Source organism: Grus americana, chromosome 32 (assembly GCF_028858705.1).
Source record: "Grus americana isolate bGruAme1 chromosome 32, bGruAme1.mat, whole genome shotgun sequence".
Taxonomy (NCBI): Eukaryota; Metazoa; Chordata; class Aves; order Gruiformes; family Gruidae; genus Grus; species Grus americana.
In genome coordinates, this window is record NC_072883.1 from 1,413,424 (window position 1) to 1,432,648 (window position 19,225).

Sequence of the window (19,225 nt, forward strand, 5' to 3'; positions counted from 1 at the left end):
ATCACGGGGCGCTCCTGCACCTCCTGTCCTTTATCCACGTACGGCAAAGTGTTGGGGGGGGGGATTGTCACCCCTGGGGGTGACAGCAGCCAGCTGGGGGGGGGGACAGGGGACAGGACAGCGGCCAAACGGCTTTGTGGGGTGTCGTGTGTGTGTGTCCCCCCTTAAAAATTGGGTTTGTGCTTCTTGAGCTCGACCATGAGGTGATGGATGTTGATGAGGTCAGCGCGGGCGGGGAGCGAGCGCAGGGGGGGCTGCGCCAGCACCTTGTGAAACCGGTGGTAATACTGGATCAGCTGCGTCAGGGCACCCTGGGGAACGGCCGGGGGGGGTCAAAAAGGGGGGAACCCCCCCAAAACCCCCCCCCCGAACCCCCACTTCCCGGATCCCACCTGGATGATGCCGGTGCCGTTTTTGAAGTTGCTGAAGGAACGCATCACGTCCTGGCTGAGCGACTCCACCGACGCCTTCCAGGTGGCGGAGAAACCCCGCGCCAGCTGCGTCACGCGAGCTTTGGGGGGGGGACAATGACGTAGAAAAGGTCAGGACCCCCCCCTCTTGGGGTGCTGGCCCCCCGCCCCCCAAAATTTGCGGGTCCCCCCACGCTTACCCTCCTCCCCACGCAGCCGCTCCAGCTGCCCCTTCTCCAGCAGCGCCTCGGCCTCCTTAACGAAGGCGATCATCCCGCCGAAGGGGGGGGAAAGGATCTCCTCGATGAATTCCTGGTGATAAAACCCCCTCAGGATAAAGAAGGGACCCCAAAAAATATGGGGGGAGCCCCAAAAATGTGAGAGGGGACCCCAAAAATAGGGGGGGGCCTCACCTGGGTGCGGGCAGAGAGCAGCTGCTGGAAACCTTCTACCTCTTTGCTCTCCTCCACCGCTCGCTCCTGGGGGGGACGGGACAGAGGGTCTTTTGAACACCCCCCTTTTAAATTTTGGGGTGTCCCTGGGTTTGGGGGGGTCCCGGGGAGGGGGTTTCGTTACCATCAGGACTCCCAGCATCATGTCGTAGTTGTTAATGAGGAAGATGAGCTGCTCCTTGCGGGAGGAGAACTCGGCCGCCACGCGCAGCACGAAGTTCTCCACCTCCACCTTGGGGGGGACACACAGGGTGTTGGGGTCCCCCTCAGCCCTCCTGGCACCCCCAAAAATGATTTTTTGGGGGGGCAGGAAGGTTCTTGAGCTTCACACCCACCCCCCCAAAAAAAAATACCTGGAGCTGCCCCAGCAGCGCGTGGGTCTTCTCGTTAGGGAAGGTCTGGTTGATGCTAACGATGGCGGAGGAGAACTCGGCGTAGCGGCGGGTGATCTGGGGGGGGCAAAGTGAGGGTGGGGAGAGAAGGGGGGACCCCAAAACCCTCCCCATGCACCCCCAAAGCCGTACGTAGTGAGGCCGCGTGTCGAGGAACCCCAATTTCTGGGGGTCGGTGCTCTGGATGCTCTGGATGTTCAGCTCCAGGATGTGCTCGAAGCGAGGCCACAGGATCTCCAGCAGCGTGTCCCAGTACCTAGAAAGGGGGGGGGGACACACATAAAAATTTTGGGGTTCCTGTAAGATTTGGGGGGGGTCCCTGAGGGTTCCCCCCCCCCCCCCCAAAAAAAAAAAACCCTCACTTATTGACGGCGGGGATGTTGCGCTTGGCCATGATGGCTTTGAAGCGCAGGACGATGTGGATGCAGAGAAAAACGGCGATGCCGTCGTAGCAGTCGTAGACGTAGGTGTCCATGTGTTTCTAAAATTTAAAGGTCGGGGTGTTTAACTGCCTCGGGGGGGGGGGGTCCCCAAAATCCCCATGGCCCCCCCCCAAAACTCACCAGAAACATAGCCAAGGTCTTGCCCATGACGGCGTTGAAAAGATCTTGAGCGCTCGGCCCCGTCACCATGAAAAAATCGCAGAGGAATAAATACTCGCGGCAACTGTTATCCAGGAGAGCGTAGTGCTGGCTGCGGAACAGCGACTCGAAGGGGTACTGCGGACGCACGGGGATCAGAGCGAACCCCCAGACCCCCCCCTGAACCCCCCCGAACCCCCAAACTCACCCTCACGTCGCTTTTTTGCGCGGCGTGGGGTACGATGATGGGACCCTCCAGCTCGGCCGCCCCAATGACGCTTCCCCGGTTACCCAGGGTGAAAACGGTGTTGCGGTTTTTCAGCGAAGGTTTCGAGAAGAAACGTGATGCAAAGCGGGGTGTCAAGGCAATAACGGGGGGTCCCCGGCCCCCCCAAAACCCCCCGGTGTTGTGTGTGTCCCCCAACAACTCAAGGATATCTTTCTTGGCCGTGTCCTCCACCCCCATGAGATCGTCCTTCTCCGCCACCTCCTCGTACTGCGGCGATGAAAAAAAGGGGGATCAGCACCCGTAGGACCCCCTGGTGTCCCCCGGACCTCCCCGGTGTCCCCCAAACCCCCCCCCAGCCCCCCAAAATCCTACCTGGATCTTCATGAGGCGGCTGGTGTAGGATTTAAAGTAGGAGAGATAAATCTTGCTCATGGTGTCCACGTATTGCTCACGCAGCTCCTGCGCCACCGTCCGCTCGTTACCCAGCAGGAACTGATAAAAAAACCTACCGGGACGAAGGGGAAAATTTGGGGTACGCCCCTTTCCCCCCACCCCGAACCCCTATTTTGTTCCCCAGGTTCCCCCCGACGTCCCACCTGTACTTCAACAAAGCGTTTTGGGGGATTTGGTAGTTGGTCATGGGTTTGCGGAAAGAATAAATCTTCTGCAGGACAAACTCCCGGATCTTGGTGACGGCCTGGGAGAAGGGGACAACGGGGTTGGGGGGGGGGGTCCCCTGGGTGCTCGGGGGGGGTCCCCTGGGTGCTCGGGGGGGGGACGGGGACGTTATCACCTTAATCTTGAGCTTCTCCAGGACGTGCTGGACGTCGGCGCAGGCCACGGTCTCCCTGAACGCTTGTTCCTTCACCGAGTTGATTTTCCCGTTCAGCTCCTGCAGCTGCTCCAAAAATTCCGGTTCCGTCACCGGCGCCTCCAGGATGGTGCTACGAGGTGACAGGGAGGTGACGTGGGAGGTGACAAAACATCTTTTAACCCCCCCCCCCCGCCACCCCGTACCTCACCTGATCATGGCGGCGGGGACCACCAGCTCATCCAGGAGCTGGCCCAGTTGCCGTCGAACGGCTCGGCGATTCTTTAACCTCAAGTTCATGGCCACCGACTGCTCCTGCAGCGTCCGGATTTCGGAGCTGATGCTGCTCAGGTCGCACTGGAAAGCGCTCAGCATCTGCTCCATGCGCTGGCGGAAGGGGGGGACAACACAGCGAGGGGTCAGGGGACGTTTGGGGACACCGGCGGGGACACACACACACACACACACACGTGCGTGGGGACGCCCCCGTCCCTGCCCTTCACCTCCAGGATGGCGTCGCAAGCGGTGATCTGGTTGTGCAGCGAGGCGATGTTCTCGCTCTCCTTGATGTCTGCGAAGGCGGGTAAGGGATTTGGGGACATGTTGGGGACGGGCGGGGGGGACACCGTGTGAACCCCTCCCTCCCCCCCCCCAAAAAAAAAAGGATACAGTCCCGGATTGAGGCGCGTTCCACCTCCTGCAGCTCCAGCTCCACCTGCTTGGAGTACTGCCGCAGGTCCACACCCTGCGGGGACGGTCGTGTCACCGGTGGGGGACACAGCGGTGTCACCACAGAGGGGGGGGGACACACACACACACGACACACAAGAGGCACCCACCGTCTTCAGGGCCTCCTGCACCAGCGCGTCCTCCAGGTTGGCCTGGATGTGAACTGGGGGGGGGGGGCTGGATGTCACCGCAGTGTCCCCGCACCGCTCCGGTGCCCCCCCCCCGTGTCCCCCCTTTCCTGTGTCCCCCCCCCAACCACCCCGTGCCCCCCAAATCCCCCCCTGCCCCCCCATCGCTGCTCCTCCTCCCCCCCCAAAGGGTCTCCCACACCCCCCTCCCCCCAGAATCGGTGTCCCCCCCCGTGTCGTCCCCCCCCCTTCCCCGTCCCCCACCGTCCACTTCATCCAACACCAAATCGTCCCCCCCAAGGTCCAGCTCGGGGTCAGGGGGACCGGGGCTCAGTTCCGCCTCCAGTTCCGGCTCCAGGGGCAGCTCCGACACCCGAACCTGAGGTAAAAACGGCGGCTCAGCCCGGGCCGGACCCCCCAGGCCCCCCCCCGGTGCCCCCCCCCCGTGCCCCCCCCCCGGGCCTACCGCGGCCTCCGCCGCCATCGCTGTTGCCTGTATCACGTGACACGCGGTAGTTTTTCCCCGCCCAGCGCGCTGACGTCACGTCCGCCGCGACGTTACTTCCGTATTTCTCTTTCAGAGGAACGAGTCGGGAAGAGAAGGCCGCGGCCATGGTAGGTGCTGGGTAGAATCGGTCGCCATCGGGGACCGGGGAAGGGCGAGGAGGCGGCGGGGAGGGAGCGGGGCCAAGGGAGGGGTGTGGGGGGACTGGGGGGGGAGGGATGGAGGAGGTGGAGGGACGCGATGGCGGCGGCGCGGGGCCGGACATCCACCCCCCCCCTCCCCGGTGGCGGCCATGTCACCCCCAGCGGCCTTTTCCCGGTGACCGTGGGGTCCCACCCGTGACCGCGTCCCCTCCTCCTAGTCCCTCGTCATCCCCGAGAAGTTCCAGCACATCCTGCGCGTCCTCAACACCAACATCGACGGGCGCCGCAAAATCGCTTTCGCCATTACCGCCATCAAGGTGAGGGGACACCCCGGGGAGGGGGGGGGGGCGTGACAGGGATGACACGAGTGATGTGACCCCCCCCTTTTTTTTTTTTTTGGCCTTTGTGTCCCCCCCCTCAGGGCGTGGGACGTCGCTACGCCCACGTCGTGCTGCGCAAAGCTGACATCGACCTCACCAAGCGAGCGGGCGAGCTGACCGAGGATGAGGTGAGTGGGGTGGGGGACATTTTGGGGGGGCTTGGGGACATTTTGGGGGGGTGAGGACATTTTTGGGGGGGTTGAGGTAATTTTAGGGGGGTTGGGAACATTTGGGGGGGATTGGGGACGTTTGGTAAGGCGCTGGGGACATTTTTTGGGGGGTGGAGGCATTTTTGGGGGGGAGTTGGGGACATTTTTGGGGGGGTGGGACATTTTGGGGGGAGTTTGGGACATTTTTTGGGAGCGGGGATATTTTTTGAAGGGCTTTGGGGGCAGTTGGGGACATTTTTGGGGGGATTGGTGACTTTTTTAAGGGGTTTGGGATATTTTGGGGAGGTTGGGGACACTTTGAGGGGGTTTGGGATGTTTTTGGAGAGTGGGGACATTTTGTGAAGGGGTTTGGGGACACTGGGGGGGAGTTGGGGACATTTTTGGGGGGGTTGGGGTCATTTTAGGAGAGTTGGGGACATTTCTGAAGGGGTTGGGGACACTTTGGGGGGCTTGGGGGTGGTTTTTAAGGCCTTGGGGACACTTTGAGGGGTTTGGGGACATTTTTTGAAGGGGTTTGGGACCTTTTTGGGGGGTGGATGTTTTGTGAAGGGGTCGGGGATGTTTTTGGGGACATTTTTGGGGGATTGGGGACGTTTTTGAAGGGGTTGGGGACATTTTTTGGAGGTGGGGGACATTTTTTGGGGGGTTGGGACCTCTTTGAAAGGGGTGGGGGACATTTTTTTGGGAAGTTGGGGTCATTTGGGGGGGCTTGGGGACATTTAGGGAGTTGGGGACATTTGTGAAGGAATCGGGGACAGTTTTTTGGGGACGGGACATTTTTGGGGACGTTTTTGAAGGAGCTGGGGACATTTTTTGGGGGAGGCGGGGACGTTTCTGAAAGGGTTGTGGATATTTTTGGAAGACAACACATTTTTGAGGAGTTGGGGATATTTTGGGGGGGTTGGGGACATTTTTTTGGGGGGTGGGACATTTTCGGGGACGTTTTTGAAGGAGTCGGGGACGTTTCTGAAAAGGCTGCAGATGCTTTGGTGGGACTTGAGACTTTTTTTTGAAGGGACGCGGACGTTTTTTGGGGGGGTTGGGGACGTTTTTGGGGGTTGGGGACATTTCCGAAGGGGTTGGGGACATTTTTTGGGGGGGGTGTCACCCCGTTTTGTTGTCCCCCTTCGAGGTGGAGCGCGTCATCACCATCATGCAGAACCCCCGCCAGTACAAAATCCCCGACTGGTTCCTCAACCGGCAGAAGGACGTGAAGGACGGGAAGTACAGCCAGGTGAGGGGGGGGACACGCTCTCTGACGTCACCGTGACGTCACCGTGACGTCATTCGGGCGTCCCCCGACGTCCCCCGTCGCGTCCCCGCAGGTGTTGGCCAACGGCTTGGACAATAAACTGCGGGAGGATTTGGAGCGGTTGAAGAAAATCCGGGCGCATCGGGGGCTGCGGCATTTCTGGGGGTGAGGAGGGGGACAGCGGGGACACCGGGGCGGGGGGGGGTGGGGTGTGACGTCACGGGCTGCGCGCGCGAAGGGGGCTGGGGCGCTTTTGGGGGTGAAAAAGGGGGGATTTGGGGAGACGGAGAGGGGGTTGGGGACACCGAGGGCGTCTCGGGGACGCTGGGGGGGGTTTGGGGACACAGGGGAGGTGACAGACCCCTTGTGTCCTCGTGCCCCCCCCCCCCCCAGGCTGCGCGTGCGAGGGCAGCACACGAAGACCACCGGCCGTCGGGGCCGCACCGTCGGTGTGTCCAAGAAGAAGTGAGAGGGGAATAATAAAAGTGACGTTGGTGGTGACAGAGGTGGCACCTGACTCTCTGTGTGTGTGTGCGCGCACGCACGTGTGGCTCGCACGAGGGCCTTGCACGAGGATGGGGTGTGACACGAGGAGGAGGGAGGTTCTTGGGGGAAGATGGAGCCTCGTGCGAGGCTCAGCTGAAGGACAAGCCTTGCACAAGGATGGCCTCGCACGAGGACCGGGGCCTCATGAGGAGGGGGGCTTGCACGAGGACGGGGCTTTGCACAAGGATTGGGCTTTGCACAGGGATGGGGCGTCGGAGGCGGGTGGAGGTTTGCACGAGGATGAGGCCTCACATGAGGGTGTGGAGGAAGATGGAGCCTCGTGTACAGGTGGGATTTGCACGAGGACTTGGCCTCACACGAGGACCTTGCACCAGGACAGGGCCTTGCACGAGGACTGGGCCTCACCCACCTGCCCATACAAGGGGCTTTGGGGAAGTGCTGGGCAGGGTGGGGAGCAGCGGTGTGCAAGCCCCGCCCACCCGCTCTCACGCGTGTGCAAGCGTTGCCGTCCCCCGGCCGCCCTCAACAAACGTGGCGGCGCTGGCGCCCGCCCCTATCTGCCCTCAACAAACATGGCCGCGCCCTTCGCCCCTCCCCGCGGCCCTCAACCAACATGGCGCCGCCGCTTTACCCAACCCACCCGCCTTTCCCGCCACCAACATGGCGCCACCGGCTTCACCCTTCCGGCGCGCCGCTTCTCCCTCTCATTGGCCTCGCCGCCCTCCTCTCCCCTTTCTGATTGGTCTAAAACACCGGAAAGGGCGGGCGGTGATCGCACGTGGCGGCGGATGGCGGCGGCAGCGAAGGGCGGGAGGTCCCGCACCGTTCCCCGGCGGCACCGGGCCGGGCCGGGCCCCGCGGCCTCTCACCATGGCGGGGAGCGGGGGGGAAACACCGGCAGCGTGTCCGGGGTAAGGCGTGGGGGCACCGGGAGGGGGTTTATGCCGTTACCGGAGGGGGTTTATCCCGTTACCGGGGGTGTTCCCGGTGCCAGCCCCGTCTCTCCACAGAGGAAGGACCCGTTCCCCGGGCCCGCCCCGCTGCCCCGGCCCAGGGTGAAGCGGTTCCTGCGGGGGACGAAGGAGAAGGCGGTGAGTTGGGGGAGGGGGGGAAAGGGAGAACCGGGGGGGGGGTGGGGAGAACCGGGGTGTCCCCCCCTCACCCCCCCGGTGTGCCGGGTGTGTCCCGGGTGTGTGTCCCTCCCCCAGCCCCGGGCCACCAGCCAGCGCCTCCGGTGGCACCTGAAGCTGTCGGGACAACGGGAGGAGGCGGCGGCTGCCCGGGCGGCTCGATTGGACCTGCTGCTGCCCGAGGAGCCGGGGTGAGTCCCACGCGTGTCACACCCCCCCCCGTGTCACACCCCCCCCCGTGTCACACACCCCCCCCGTGTCACACCCCCCACGTCACCCCCAACCCCGTGTCTCACACCCCGCCCCCATGTCACCCCCACCCCCTGCCTCGTGTCACACCCCCCCCGTGTCACCCACCCCCCCCCCGTGTCCCTTCCACCCCCCCCAGGTTCCTGGAAGCCGACCCCGGCGAGGACACCTCCACCGTCACCCAGGGTGACATCGCCGAGGCCGTGGACATCGCCAGCGCCGCCAAGGTGATGCGAGTGGGACAGGAGCTTTTGGGGGGACACGAGTGGGGGGGGGGACACCCCCACACCTGACACTGGTGCCGTGGGTGGGGTGGGGGTGTCTCACCCCCCCCACTTCCCCCTCACCCGCAGCACTTTGAGCTGAGGCTGGAGCAGTTCGGGCCGTACCGCCTGGATTACAGCCGCAACGGGCGGTGAGTGTCACCCTCCCCTCGTGTCGCGCCCCCCTCGTGTCACACGCGCTCGTGTCGCCCCCGTGCCACGCACACACCCCTCCTCCCCGCAGGCACCTGCTGCTGGGGGGCTGTCGGGGCCACGTGGCCGCCATGGATTGGCAGACGAAGGCGCTGATGTGCGAGATCAACGTGATGGAGACGGTGACGGACGTGGCGTGAGTGTGCAAGGGCACGCGCATGTGCGAAGGGACCCGTGTCCGTGTCGTCGTCGTCCTCGTCCATCCCCCCTCCCCGCTGTGTGGGCAAGGCCCCGGCGCGTCACACGCGACGATGCGGGGTCGGGGCGCGCGTGCAAACCCGTTGCGCGTTCCGTGTGCGGTGCCATGCACGCGACCCCGCCGCGCCATACACGGCCAGGCACCTGCGTGCAAAACGCCTCGTGCCGCACCGTGCACGTGCGTGTGAACCCTCCCCTCGTGCCGTGCTGGGCGCGCGTGCGCAGACCCCCATGGGCGCTCGGGGACTTGCACGCCCCACGTGCTGCGTTGTGTGCCCATGTGCAAACCCCCGCGGGCAGTCAGGGACGCGTGTGCCGACCCCTCGCACGCCCCGCGTGCCGCGTCGTGCGCCCGCGTGCAAACCCCGCCCCATGCAGACCCAGCGTCACACATGCAAACCCCCACCCGCACACCCAGGGACACGCGCACCGCCCCTTGCACGCCCCGTGTGTCACGCCGCACCCCCTCACCCCCCCCAAAACGGCACCGTGCACCCGTCTCCCCCCTCCCTTCTGCCACCGCCTCACACTCACGTGTCCCCCCCGTGTCCCCCCTTCCACCACCCCCATGTCCCCCGTTGTTGTCCCCCCGTGTCCCCCCATGCCCCGTGTCCCCCCTCCATGTCCCCCCCGTGTCCCCCCTGTCCCCCATCCCGTACCCGTGTCCCCCCCACCCCCATGTCCCCCCTTCCACCCCCCATGTCCCCCCCACGTCCCCCCTGTGTCCCCTCTCCACCACCCCCACGTCCCCCCATGTCCCCCATCCACCACCCCCGTGTCCCCACCCCCGTGTCCCCCCCACTGCCACCCCGTGTCCCCTCCACCACTCCGTGTGTCCCCCCCACGTCCCCCCTTGTCATCCCCCCATGTCCCCCTTCCACCCCCCCGTGTCCCCCATGTCCCTCCCTTGTTGTCCCCACATGTCCCCCCATTGCCCCTGCGTGTCCCCCCTCCACCGCCCGTGTCCCCCCCATGTCCCCCCTTCCACCCCCCTATGTTCCCTCTGTGTCCTCCCTTCCACCACCCCCACGTTCCCCCGTGTCCCCACCCCTGTGCCCCGTGTCCCCCCCACTGCCACCCCGTGTCCCCTCCACCACCCCTGTGTTGTCCCCCCATGTCCCCCCTTCCACCCCCTGTGTCCCCCATGTCCCTCCCTTCTTGTCCCCCCGTGTCCCCTATCCACCACCACCGTGTCCCCCATGTCCCCACCCCTGTGCCCTGTGTCCCCCTCATGTCCCCTTGTCCCCCCTTGTCATCCCCGTGTCCCCCATCCACCACCCCCATGTCCCCCCCCACTGCCACCCCACGTCCCCCTCTGTGTCCCCCTTCCACCACCCCCCCGTGTCCCCCTCTGTGTCCCCCCCTGTGTCCCCGCAGGTGGCTGCACGCGGAGACGCTGCTGGCGGTGGCCCAGCGCCGCTGGCTCCACGTTTACGACAACCAAGGGCTGGAGCTGAACTGTCTCAAGAGCTTCCCGGGCGTCCTGCGCCTCCAGTTCCTGCCCTACCACTTCCTGCTGGCCACCGCGGTGCGTGCGTCCCCGCGTGACGTCAGCGAGGGCCTGGCGCGTCCCTCGTTATCTCCTCGTTAACGAGCTGAGGGGGCGAGGGCTGCAAATTCACAGGTCTTGGTGGGACACGCCATGAGGCTGGTAGATGTTCTTGTTAGGCTGCATCTCCATCGTCCATCTCGTCCATCCAACCCTCCCGTCCAACCCAACGAGGGTTTTGACCTCGTCACGTCCTCGTTAGCGAGCTGAGGGAGCGATGTCCACAAATCCACGGCCCATGATGGGACGTGCCATGAGTGCTGAAGGAGCTGGTAGAGGTTCTTGCTAGGCCGCATCTCCACCATCCATCCAACCCAACGAGGGTTTGGACACCGTCTCTTGTTACTTCCTCGTTAGTGAGCTTAGGAGGTGACGTCCACAAATCCGTGGCACTGATCATGAGGGAGCTGGCAGATGTTCTTGTTAGGCCACATCTCCATCATCTATCTCATCCATCCAACCCAACGAGGGTTTTGACCTCGTCACACCCTCGTTAGTGAGCTGAGGGAGTGATGTCCACACATCCACGGGCCATGAGTGCTGAGGGAGCTGGTGGATGTTCTTGCTAGGCCACATCTCCATCGTCCATCTCATCTCGTCCAACCCAACGAGGGTTTGGACACCGTCTCTTGTTACCTCCTCGTTAACGAGCTTAGGAGGTGACGTCCACAAATCCGTGGCACTGATCATGAGGGAGCTGGTAGATGTTCTTGTTAGGCCACTCTTCATTCTCCATCCAACCCAACAAGGGTTTGGACACCATCCCTCGTTATCTCCTCGTTAGTGAGCTGGGGGAACAACGTCCACAAATCCGCAGGTCTTGGTGGGACACGCCATGGGGCTGGTAGATGTTCTTGTTAGGCCACGTCTCCATCATCCATCTCATCCGTCCAACCCAACGAGGGTTTTGACCTCGTCGTGTCCTCATTAGTGAGCTGGGGGAGCGATGTCCACAAATCCATGGGCCTTGGTGGGACACGCCACGAGGCTGGTAGATGTTCTTGCTAGGCTGCATCTCCATTGTCTGCATCTCCATCCATCTCCAGCATCTCCATCAGGTCATGGAGAACAGGAGGAGAGCCAATGTCACTCCGGTCCTCAAAGAGGGCAAGAAGGAGGACGCGAGGACCCACAGGCCAGTCAGCCTCACCTCCATCCCTGGAGAGATGATGGAACAACTTATTCTGGGGGTTATCAATAAGCATGGGGAGGAGAAGAAGGTTACGGGGAGTGGTCAACATGGATTCACCAAGGGCAAATCATGCCTGACCAATCTGATAGTCTTCTGCGATGGCATGGCCGGCTGGGTGGATGAAGGGAGAGCAGTGGATGTTGTCTACCTTGACTTCAGCAAGGCTTTTGACACCATCTCCCATAACGTCCTCGTTAGCAAGCTTAGGACGCGTGGCTCGGATGAGTGGACAGTGAGGTGGGTGGAGAACCAGCTGAACGGCCCAGAGGGTTGTGGTCAGCGGCACAGAGTCTAGTTGGAGGCCCCAAAGGTCAGTGCTTGGTCTGGTCTTGTTCAACATCTTCATCCATGACCTGGATGAGGGGACAGAGTGGACCCTCGGCAAGTTTGGTGACGATGCAGAACTGGGAGGAGTGGCTGACGCAGCAGAAGGCTGCACTGCCGTTCAGCGAGGTCTTGACTAGTTGAGTTGGGTGGAGAGGAACCGTATGAAGTTCAACCAGGGCAAGTGTAGGGTGCTCCACCTAGGGAAGAACCACCCCAAGCACCAGTACAAGTTGGGGTTGACCTGCTGGGAAGGACCTGTTGCTCCTGCTGGACACCAAGCTCTCCATGACCAGCAGTGTGCCCTCGTGGCCAAGAAGGCCAATGGTGTCTTGGGGCGCATTGAGCAGAGCGTGGTCGGCGGGTTGAGGGAGGTTCTTCTCCCCGCGGTGAGGCCATGTCTGGAGTTCTGTGTCCAGTTCTGGGCTCCCCAGGTCAAGACAGATGGGGAACTGCTGGAGGGAGTCCAGCGGAGGGCTGCGAGGATGGTGAGGGACCTGGAGGAGGGGGCCAGAATCTTCTCGGTGGTGCCCAGTGACAGGACAAGGGGCAACGGGCACAAACTGGGACACGGGAAGTTCCGTCTGAACATGAGGAGAAACTTCTTCACTCTGAGGGTGACCGAGCCCTGGGACAGGCTGCCCAGAGAGGTTGTGGAGTTTCCTTCTCTGGAGGGATCCAAAACCTGCCTGGACGTGATCCCGTGCAACCTTCTCTAGATGATCCTGCTCTAGCAGGGGGTTGGACTGGATGATCTCCAGAGGTTCCTTCCAACCTCAACCAGTCTGGGGTTCTTGAGGGGGGGGGGTTTCCTCCCGTTTTTCATCTTTATTTTTGGTTTTGCAGAACGAGACGGGGTTCCTGCAGTACCTGGACGTCTCGGTGGGGAAGGAGGTGGCCGCGCTCTGCACCCGGGGCGGCCGCCTGGCCGTCATGACGCAGAACCCCACCAACGCCATCGTTCACTTGGGTCACAGCAACGGTGAGACGCCCCCCCACCCCCCTAAACCCAAAACGGGGTGCACCCCCGTCGCTTTTAACCCCCCCCCTTTTCCTGATGTCATATCGCGTCATCGGCGCCAGGAACGGTGACGCTGTGGAGCCCCAACGTGTCGGAGCCGCTCGTCCGGATGCTTTGCCACCGCGGAGCCCTGCGGGCGCTCGCCGTCGATCCCACCGGCACGTGAGCGCCAAATCCAATTTTGGGGGGGCGGGCGGGGTTCCCCGCGGGTGACGACGCGTATCGAGGAAGTGGTGTCGTCACTTTTGGGTTTTTTTTGGGGCGGGGGGGTGATGACGCACCCCAGGTACATGGCGTCGGCGGGGACGGATCGCAAACTGCGCCTCTACGACCTACGGACGTACCGGACGCTGGAGGAGCTGGCGCTGCCGCGCGGCGCCGCAGAACTCGCCTTCAGCCAACGCGGGCTCCTGGCAGCCGCCTGCGGGGACCTGGTGCAGGTAAGAACCCCCCCCCCACACACACCCCCAAATTTGTATCCCACCCCACGACCCCCCCCCTAAAAATATTTCCATGCCCCCCCAAAAAAAAAAGGTTTATAAGGGGGTGGGGAAGGAGCAGCCCCCCCAAATCTACCTCTGCCACCAACCGCCCCGCGCGCCCCACGGGCTTCGCTTCTGTCCCTTCGAGGACGTCCTCGGCGCCGGACACGCTCACGGTTTCACCAGTATCTTGGTGCCAGGTAGGGTGACCCCCACCCAAGGGTGCTGGGTGGGGTTGGGGCACCCAGACCCCCCCCCACCCACCCGTTTGACGCCCCCCGGTGTAGGCGCTGGCGAAGCCAATTTCGACGCGCTGGAGAACAACCCGTACCGCAGCCGGCGGCAGCGGCAGGAGTGGGAGGTGAAGGCGCTGCTGGAGAAGGTGAATATTTGGGGGGGGGGGCACCCCAAAAAAAAAAAATGGGGGGTACTGGGGGGGGGAATGTTGTAAATGGGGTGCTGAGCGGCTAAAAGTGCTGGGCGGGGGGGTGACCCCCCCCCGAAAATGTGACTGAGCCCCCCCCGAAAATGTGGCTGAACCCCCCCCCCCCAAAATGTGGCTGAACCCCCCCAAAAAATGCGACTGAGCCCCCCCCCGAAAAATGCTGCTGAGCCCCCCCCGAAAATGCTGCTGAGCCCCCCCAAAAAAGCTGCTGAGCCCCCCAAAAAAAGCTGCTGAACGCCCCAAAATGCAACTGAGTCCCCTGAAAATGCTGCTGAACCCCCCCCAAAAAGCTGCTGAAGCCCCCAAAAAATGTGACTGAGCCCCTCCCCAACTCTTGCCACTCACCCCCAAAATGCTGCTGATCACCCCAAAAGTGCTGCTGAACCCCCAAAACTGTGGCTGAACCTCCCCCTGTTCTCGCTGCCCCTCCGAATGCTGCTGAACCCCCAAACTCATGCTGACCCCCCCAAAAAAATGCTGCTGAGCCCCCCCCCAAACTCCTGCTGACCCCCAAAAATGTGGCTGAACCCCCAATCGCTTGCTGCCCCCCCCCAAACTGCTGCTGACCCCCCCATAACTTCTGGGGGGAACCCCCAAATATGCTGGGGACCCCCCCAAAAGTGCCAGGGGCCCCCCAAAAGTGCCTCTGACCCCCCAAAAAATGCTCCTAACCCCCCCAAACTGCTGTTTAATCCCCCCTCAAAACCACTGCTGCCCCCCTGCCGTAACTGCAGGGGTGGGGGGACCCCCCCAAAAGTTCTGGGGGGCCCCCCCAAAACTGTTCCTGACCCCCCCAAAACTGTTCCTGACCCCCCCAAACCGCGGTGTAATCCCCCCTCAAAACCACTGCTGCCCCCCTGCCGTAACTGCCAGGGGTGGGGGGACCCCCCAAAAGTTCTGGGGGGCCCCCAGAAGTGCCTCTGACCCCCCCTTTTTACCCCCCCCAGATCCCGGCGGAGCTGATCACGCTGGACCCGGCCCGGCTGGGGCACGTGGACACGGCCAGTCTGCAGCAGAAGCGCCAGGAGCGGATCCAACGCCTGGTACCACCCCCACCCCCCCCCAATATTTTGGGGTACACCCCCCCCAAATCCCCCCCCCCACACTGATTTTCCCCCCCCCCCTTCTTTTCTCCCAGGGTTTTGACCCCCAGGCCAAGGTCAAGTTCAAACCCCGGCGCCGGGTCAAGGGCAGCAACGTCCTGCACCGCAAGAGGAAAGTGGCGCACGAGGAGCAGCGGGTGCGTCTGGGGGGGGGGGCCCTGAACCCCCAAATAATTTGGGGGGGCCCCTACGTCACTTTACACACCCCCCCCTCCTTCCCCAGGTCGTCATCCGGCAGAGCGTGGAGCAGCGGGAGAGGGAGAGGAAGGAGAGGACGAAGGAGAGGGGAAAGGGGGCCCCCCCCCCCCCAAAACGGGGGGCTCTCGACCGCTTCAAGAAATAATTTGGGGGGGGATCCCCTATGGGGGTCCCTGGGGTGCCCCCCCCCTTACTCTGGGGGTCCCCGATGTGGGTGGGGGTCCCCAATGCGTGTGTCCCCCCCATGGGGGTTCCTGGGGTGCCCCCCCAAATCTGGGGGTCCCCAATGTGTGTGTGTCCCCCCATGGGGGTCCCTGGGGTGCCCCCCCCAAATCTGGGGGTCCCCAATGTGTGTGTGTCCCCCCATGGGGGTCCCTGGGGTGCCCCCCCCCTTACTCTGGGGGTCCCCAATGTGGGGGTCCTGTCCCCCCCTCCCATGGGGGTCCCCAACATCCCATCCCCTGGGGTCCCCAAAGTGGGTGGGGGTCCCCAAAGTGGGTGGGGTGTCCCCATGGGGGTCCCCGGTCTGTGTTGTCCCCCCCCCACCCTGGGGGTCCCCAAAGTCTGTGTGTGTGTGTCCCCCAACCCTGGGGTCCTCAAAGTGGGGGATCCCCCTCATGGGGGTCCCCAATATCTGTGTGTCCCCCCCTTATTAAAACCTCTCTGCACCCAGCGCTGAGCCCTGATGTCCCCACGGGGGGGGTGTGGGTGTCCCCCCCCCCAGCCAAGGGCCACCACCGGTGTCACCGGGCCTGGCAACGTTTATTGTCTGCTGGTAACGGGGACGCTGCAGCCGCGGGGGGGGAGCGGGCAGCACCCGTGCAACGGCCCCCGTGCACGCGCAGCCCCCGTGCAACGGCCCCGTCCCTGCTGCACCGCGGCTGCTTCTCCAGGACGATGCAGCGTCGCATCCCGTTGCTGCTGCAGCCCCTCGAACACGTGCAGCACCGTGCAACGTCCCCGTCCCCGTTGCACCAGGGCTGAGCAGTTGTAGCGCTGCAGCATCGCGTCCCATTGCTGCTGCAGCCCCCGTGCAACGTCCTTGTCCCTGCTGCACCAGGGCTGATTCTCTGGGACGATGCAACGCTGCATCCTGTTGCTGCTGCAGCCCCTCGAACACGTGCAGCACCGTGCAACGTCCTCATCACACCAGGGCTGAGCATTTGCAGCGCTGCAGCGTCGCATCCCGTTGCTGCTGCAGCCCCCGTGCAACGTCCTCGTCCCTGCTGCACCAGGGCTGCTTCTCCAGGACGATGCAACCCCACGTCCCGTTGTCACTGCAGCCCCTCGAACATGTGCAGCACCGTGCAACGGCCTCATCACGCCAGGGCTGAGCGTTTGCAGCGTCGCATCCCGTTGCTGCTGCAGCCGTTTGAGCACGTGCAGCGCCGTGCAACGGCCTTGTCCCTGTTGCACCAGGGCTGAGAGTTTGCAGCGCTGCAGCGTCGCGTCCCGTTGCTGCTGCAGCCCCTGTGCAACGTCCTTGTCCCTGCTGCACCAGGGCTGCTTCTCCAGGACGATGCAACCCCATGTCCCGTTGTCACTGCAGCCCCTTGAGCACATGCAGCACCGTGCAACGTCCTCGTCCCCACTGCACCAGGGCTGAGCGTTTGCGGCGTCGCATCCCATTGCTGCTGCAGCCGTTCGAACACGTGCAGCACCGTGCAACATCCCCGCTGCACCAGTGTCGAGCGTTTGCAGCGTCGCATCCCGTTGCTGCTGCAGCCCCCGTGCAACGTCCTCGTCCCCGCTGCACCAGGGCTGCTTCTCCAGGACGATGCAACGCCACGTCCTGTTGTCACTGCAGCCCCTCGAGCACGTGCAGCACCGTGCAACGGCCTCATCACGCCAGGGCTGAGCGTTTGCAGCGTCGCATCCCGTTGCTGCTGCAGCCGTTTGAGCACGTGCAGCACCATGCAATGGCCTTGTCCCAGTTGCACCAGGGCTGAGCAGTTGTAGCGCTGCAGCATCGTGTCCCGTTGCTGCTGCAGCCCCCGTGCAACGTCCTTGTCCCTGCTGCACCAGGGCTGCTTCTCCAGGACGATGCAACCCCACGTCCCGTTGTCACTGCAGCCCCTCGAACACGTGCAGCACCGTGCAACGGCCTTGTCCCCGCTGCACCAGGGCTGAGCGTTTGCAGCGTCGCGTCCTGTTGCTGCTGCAGCCCCCGTGCAACGTCCTCATCCGTGCTGCACCGTGGCTGCTTCTCCAGGACGATGCAACCCCACGTCCTGTTGCTGCAGCAGCCCCTCGAACACGTGCAGCACCGTGCAACGTCCTCGTCCGTGCTGCACCAGGGCTGCTTCTCCAGGACGATGCAACCCCACGTCCCGTTGTCACTGCAGCCCCTCGAGCACGTGCAGCACCGTGCAACGTCCCCGCTGCACCAGGGCCGAGCGTTTGCAGCGTTGCACCCCGTTGCCGCCGCAGCCCCCCCCACTCCCCCCCACCCCCCCCTCCTCCTCCCCGTCACCTCCAGAGCCACTCGCCCGCGGCCAGCGCCCTGCACCGCAGCACGCCCAGCGCCCTCTGCAACCCGCTGCAACCCCCTCCCCCTCCTCGCAGCACCCCCCAAACCCTTCGCAATTCCCCGGGGCTGAGCCGATGGGCGCTAAACAGCACCTCGCCGTAACAGCACCCATCCGGCGGGAACCGCGCCGAACCCGCCATACGTGCTGAATGTCGGGGCGCCAAACCGGCGCGGCGGGCGCAAAGTCCCACCCAAACGTCTTCGGGGGTGACGAAAGGAACGCGGGGGGCGACGACCAACAACGCCGCGACGGCTTCGCCCGCCAGAACGTACGCGGTGCCGCTGCAATACGGCGGGAAGGAATCGGAAGGGTAAAGGGAGACGGGAACGCGGTGACGACTCCGAGGGTCCCGGTTGGGTCGTACCCACCAATGAACCCTCCCGAGGTATAACCGTCGAGAATCGGGGAGCGAAGCCAGGTAATTCGTTAACGCCGGGAGGTTAACGAAGACGTCGTCGTCGGCTTTGAGGAGGAAAGGGACGGCGGGACAACGGGAAGTCGCCCAGCGGAGGAGGAAGAGCGTTTTACGGGTGAGGTTGGCGTAAGTGTCGGCGAAGGCGCCTTGCAACAGGTCGCCGTGACGGGCGGCTTCCGCCACCAACGCCGTCTGCTCCGGCCGCGTCGCCGGCACCCCCAGGACGAAGATGGTACGGGTGGGGAGAACCCCCCCGAAATTTTCGTCGCCCCAAGTTTCTCGGACAGCTTGACGACGCGCGACGTGAGCCGGGGCGCTGGGGATGAGAACGAGCAGGAAAGGGGGGGTCGGGTCGCAGGCGGAGGGGGAGAGAAGGACGGGGGGGTCGCCGGGGAAGGTCGAGTCGGGCGCGAAGGCTGCGGAGTCCGCAAAGCTGGCGGCGTTTGCATCGGCTGCGAAGCTCGCGCCCGCCGCAAGGTCTGCGCCGTTTGCAAAGCTTGCATCGTTTGCAAAACTTGCAAAGCCTGCACCATTTGCATCACTTGCAAGGCCCGCACTGTTTGCAAGGCCCGCACCGTTTGCAAAGCCTGCACCCTTTGCAAAGCCTGCACCGTTTGCATCATTTGCAAAGCCTGCACCGTTTGCAAAGCCTGCACCGTTTGCATCATTTGCAAAGCCTGCACCGTTTGCAAAGCCTACGCCGTTTGCATCACTTGCAAAACTTGCACCGCTTGCACCGTTTGCAAAACTTGCACCGTTTGCAAAACTTGCACCGTTTGCAAAGCCCGCACCGTTTGCAAGGCCTGCACCGTTTGCAAGGCCTGCACCGTTTGCATCATTTGCAAAGCCCGCCCCGTTTGCATCCCTCGCAGAGCCCCCGCCCCCCGCCAGCCCCGCACCTCTCGCACCGCTCGCAGAGCCCACGCCCTTTGCCAGACGCGCTCCCTTCGCACCGCCGCCGAGGTTTGCAACCCCTACCCCGCTTGCAAAGCTCGCCCCGCCCGCACCCGCGGCAGGGCCCGTACCCACGGCAGGGTCCCCCCCGGCCCGTTCCATCCACGCAGCCAGCGCGGCCGCCAGCAGCTCCTCGCCCCCCCCGCTCCCCACCAACCCCAACCCCAGCAGCGCCAGCCCCAACCCCGCCGCCCACCGCCGCCGCTGCCGCCACCGCCGCCGCATCCCGCCGTGGAAACACGCGTGGGGGTGCAGTCCCCGGGAGCGGC

At 63.8% G+C, this 19,225-nt stretch overlaps 4 protein-coding genes across 4 annotated transcripts; 2 read left to right on the plus strand and 2 right to left on the minus strand.

Annotated features, from left to right (window-relative positions):
• Positions 1-10: 10 nt before the first annotated feature.
• VPS52 (VPS52 subunit of GARP complex) lies at positions 11-4,250 on the minus strand. Its single transcript, XM_054807673.1, has 20 exons — positions 4,199-4,250; positions 3,997-4,111; positions 3,715-3,767; positions 3,545-3,620; positions 3,379-3,446; positions 3,087-3,262; positions 2,858-3,008; positions 2,661-2,761; positions 2,437-2,569; positions 2,274-2,331; positions 2,044-2,177; positions 1,818-1,973; positions 1,617-1,735; positions 1,387-1,510; positions 1,216-1,311; positions 987-1,094; positions 824-889; positions 611-722; positions 393-511; positions 11-311 (listed from the first exon to the last, which is right to left on the minus strand). Exons 1-20 carry the CDS (start codon positions 4,214-4,216, stop codon positions 165-167), a joined length of 2,130 nt encoding a protein of 709 aa, XP_054663648.1. The 5' UTR covers positions 4,217-4,250; the 3' UTR covers positions 11-164.
• Positions 4,251-4,271: 21 nt separating this feature from the next.
• On the plus strand, positions 4,272-6,685 carry RPS18 (ribosomal protein S18). Its single transcript, XM_054807676.1, has 6 exons — positions 4,272-4,347; positions 4,599-4,697; positions 4,802-4,888; positions 6,063-6,164; positions 6,256-6,347; positions 6,576-6,685. Exons 1-6 carry the CDS (start codon positions 4,345-4,347, stop codon positions 6,649-6,651), a joined length of 459 nt encoding a protein of 152 aa, XP_054663651.1. The 5' UTR covers positions 4,272-4,344; the 3' UTR covers positions 6,652-6,685.
• Positions 6,686-7,459: 774 nt separating this feature from the next.
• On the plus strand, positions 7,460-15,723 carry WDR46 (WD repeat domain 46). Its single transcript, XM_054807677.1, has 15 exons — positions 7,460-7,600; positions 7,700-7,780; positions 7,898-8,010; positions 8,208-8,295; positions 8,422-8,483; positions 8,576-8,680; positions 10,120-10,270; positions 12,654-12,789; positions 12,891-12,990; positions 13,115-13,268; positions 13,363-13,510; positions 13,598-13,692; positions 14,703-14,798; positions 14,894-14,995; positions 15,082-15,723. Exons 1-15 carry the CDS (start codon positions 7,478-7,480, stop codon positions 15,199-15,201), a joined length of 1,674 nt encoding a protein of 557 aa, XP_054663652.1. The 5' UTR covers positions 7,460-7,477; the 3' UTR covers positions 15,202-15,723.
• Positions 15,724-17,525: 1,802 nt separating this feature from the next.
• On the minus strand, positions 17,526-19,181 carry B3GALT4 (beta-1,3-galactosyltransferase 4). Its single transcript, XM_054807406.1, has 2 exons — positions 18,770-19,181; positions 17,526-18,679 (listed from the first exon to the last, which is right to left on the minus strand). The coding sequence occupies exons 1-2, from the start codon at positions 19,179-19,181 to the stop codon at positions 17,526-17,528; spliced, it is 1,566 nt and encodes a 521-aa protein (XP_054663381.1).
• Positions 19,182-19,225: the final 44 nt, after the last annotated feature.

What these genes read in the sequence shown, in the direction of transcription:
- VPS52 (XM_054807673.1), bottom strand. An exon ending in GGAGGACACGGCCAAGAAAG is followed by an intron (nt 2,178 to 2,273) that starts ATATCCTTGAGT and finishes GCTTTGCATCAC; the next exon opens with GTTTCTTCTCGAAACCTTCG. An exon ending in CGCTGCTGGGGCAGCTCCAG is followed by an intron (nt 1,095 to 1,215) that starts GTATTTTTTTTT and finishes GTCCCCCCCAAG; the next exon opens with GTGGAGGTGGAGAACTTCGT.
- RPS18 (XM_054807676.1), top strand. An exon ending in GCGAGCTGACCGAGGATGAG is followed by an intron (nt 4,889 to 6,062) that starts GTGAGTGGGGTG and finishes TCCCCCTTCGAG; the next exon opens with GTGGAGCGCGTCATCACCAT. An exon ending in AGGACGGGAAGTACAGCCAG is followed by an intron (nt 6,165 to 6,255) that starts GTGAGGGGGGGG and finishes GCGTCCCCGCAG; the next exon opens with GTGTTGGCCAACGGCTTGGA.
- WDR46 (XM_054807677.1), top strand. Translation starts at nt 7,478, where the DNA reads ATGGCGGCGGCAGCGAAGGGCGGGAGGTCCCGCACCGTTCCCCGGCGG. An exon ending in GGGGGACGAAGGAGAAGGCG is followed by an intron (nt 7,781 to 7,897) that starts GTGAGTTGGGGG and finishes TCCCTCCCCCAG; the next exon opens with CCCCGGGCCACCAGCCAGCG. An exon ending in TGGCGCACGAGGAGCAGCGG is followed by an intron (nt 14,996 to 15,081) that starts GTGCGTCTGGGG and finishes CTCCTTCCCCAG; the next exon opens with GTCGTCATCCGGCAGAGCGT.
- B3GALT4 (XM_054807406.1), bottom strand. Translation starts at nt 19,181, where the DNA reads ATGCGGCGGCGGTGGCGGCAGCGGCGGCGGTGGGCGGCGGGGTTGGGG. An exon ending in GGGCTTTGCAAACGGTGCAA is followed by an intron (nt 18,680 to 18,769) that starts GTTTTGCAAACG and finishes CAAACGGTGCAG; the next exon opens with GCTTTGCAAATGATGCAAAC.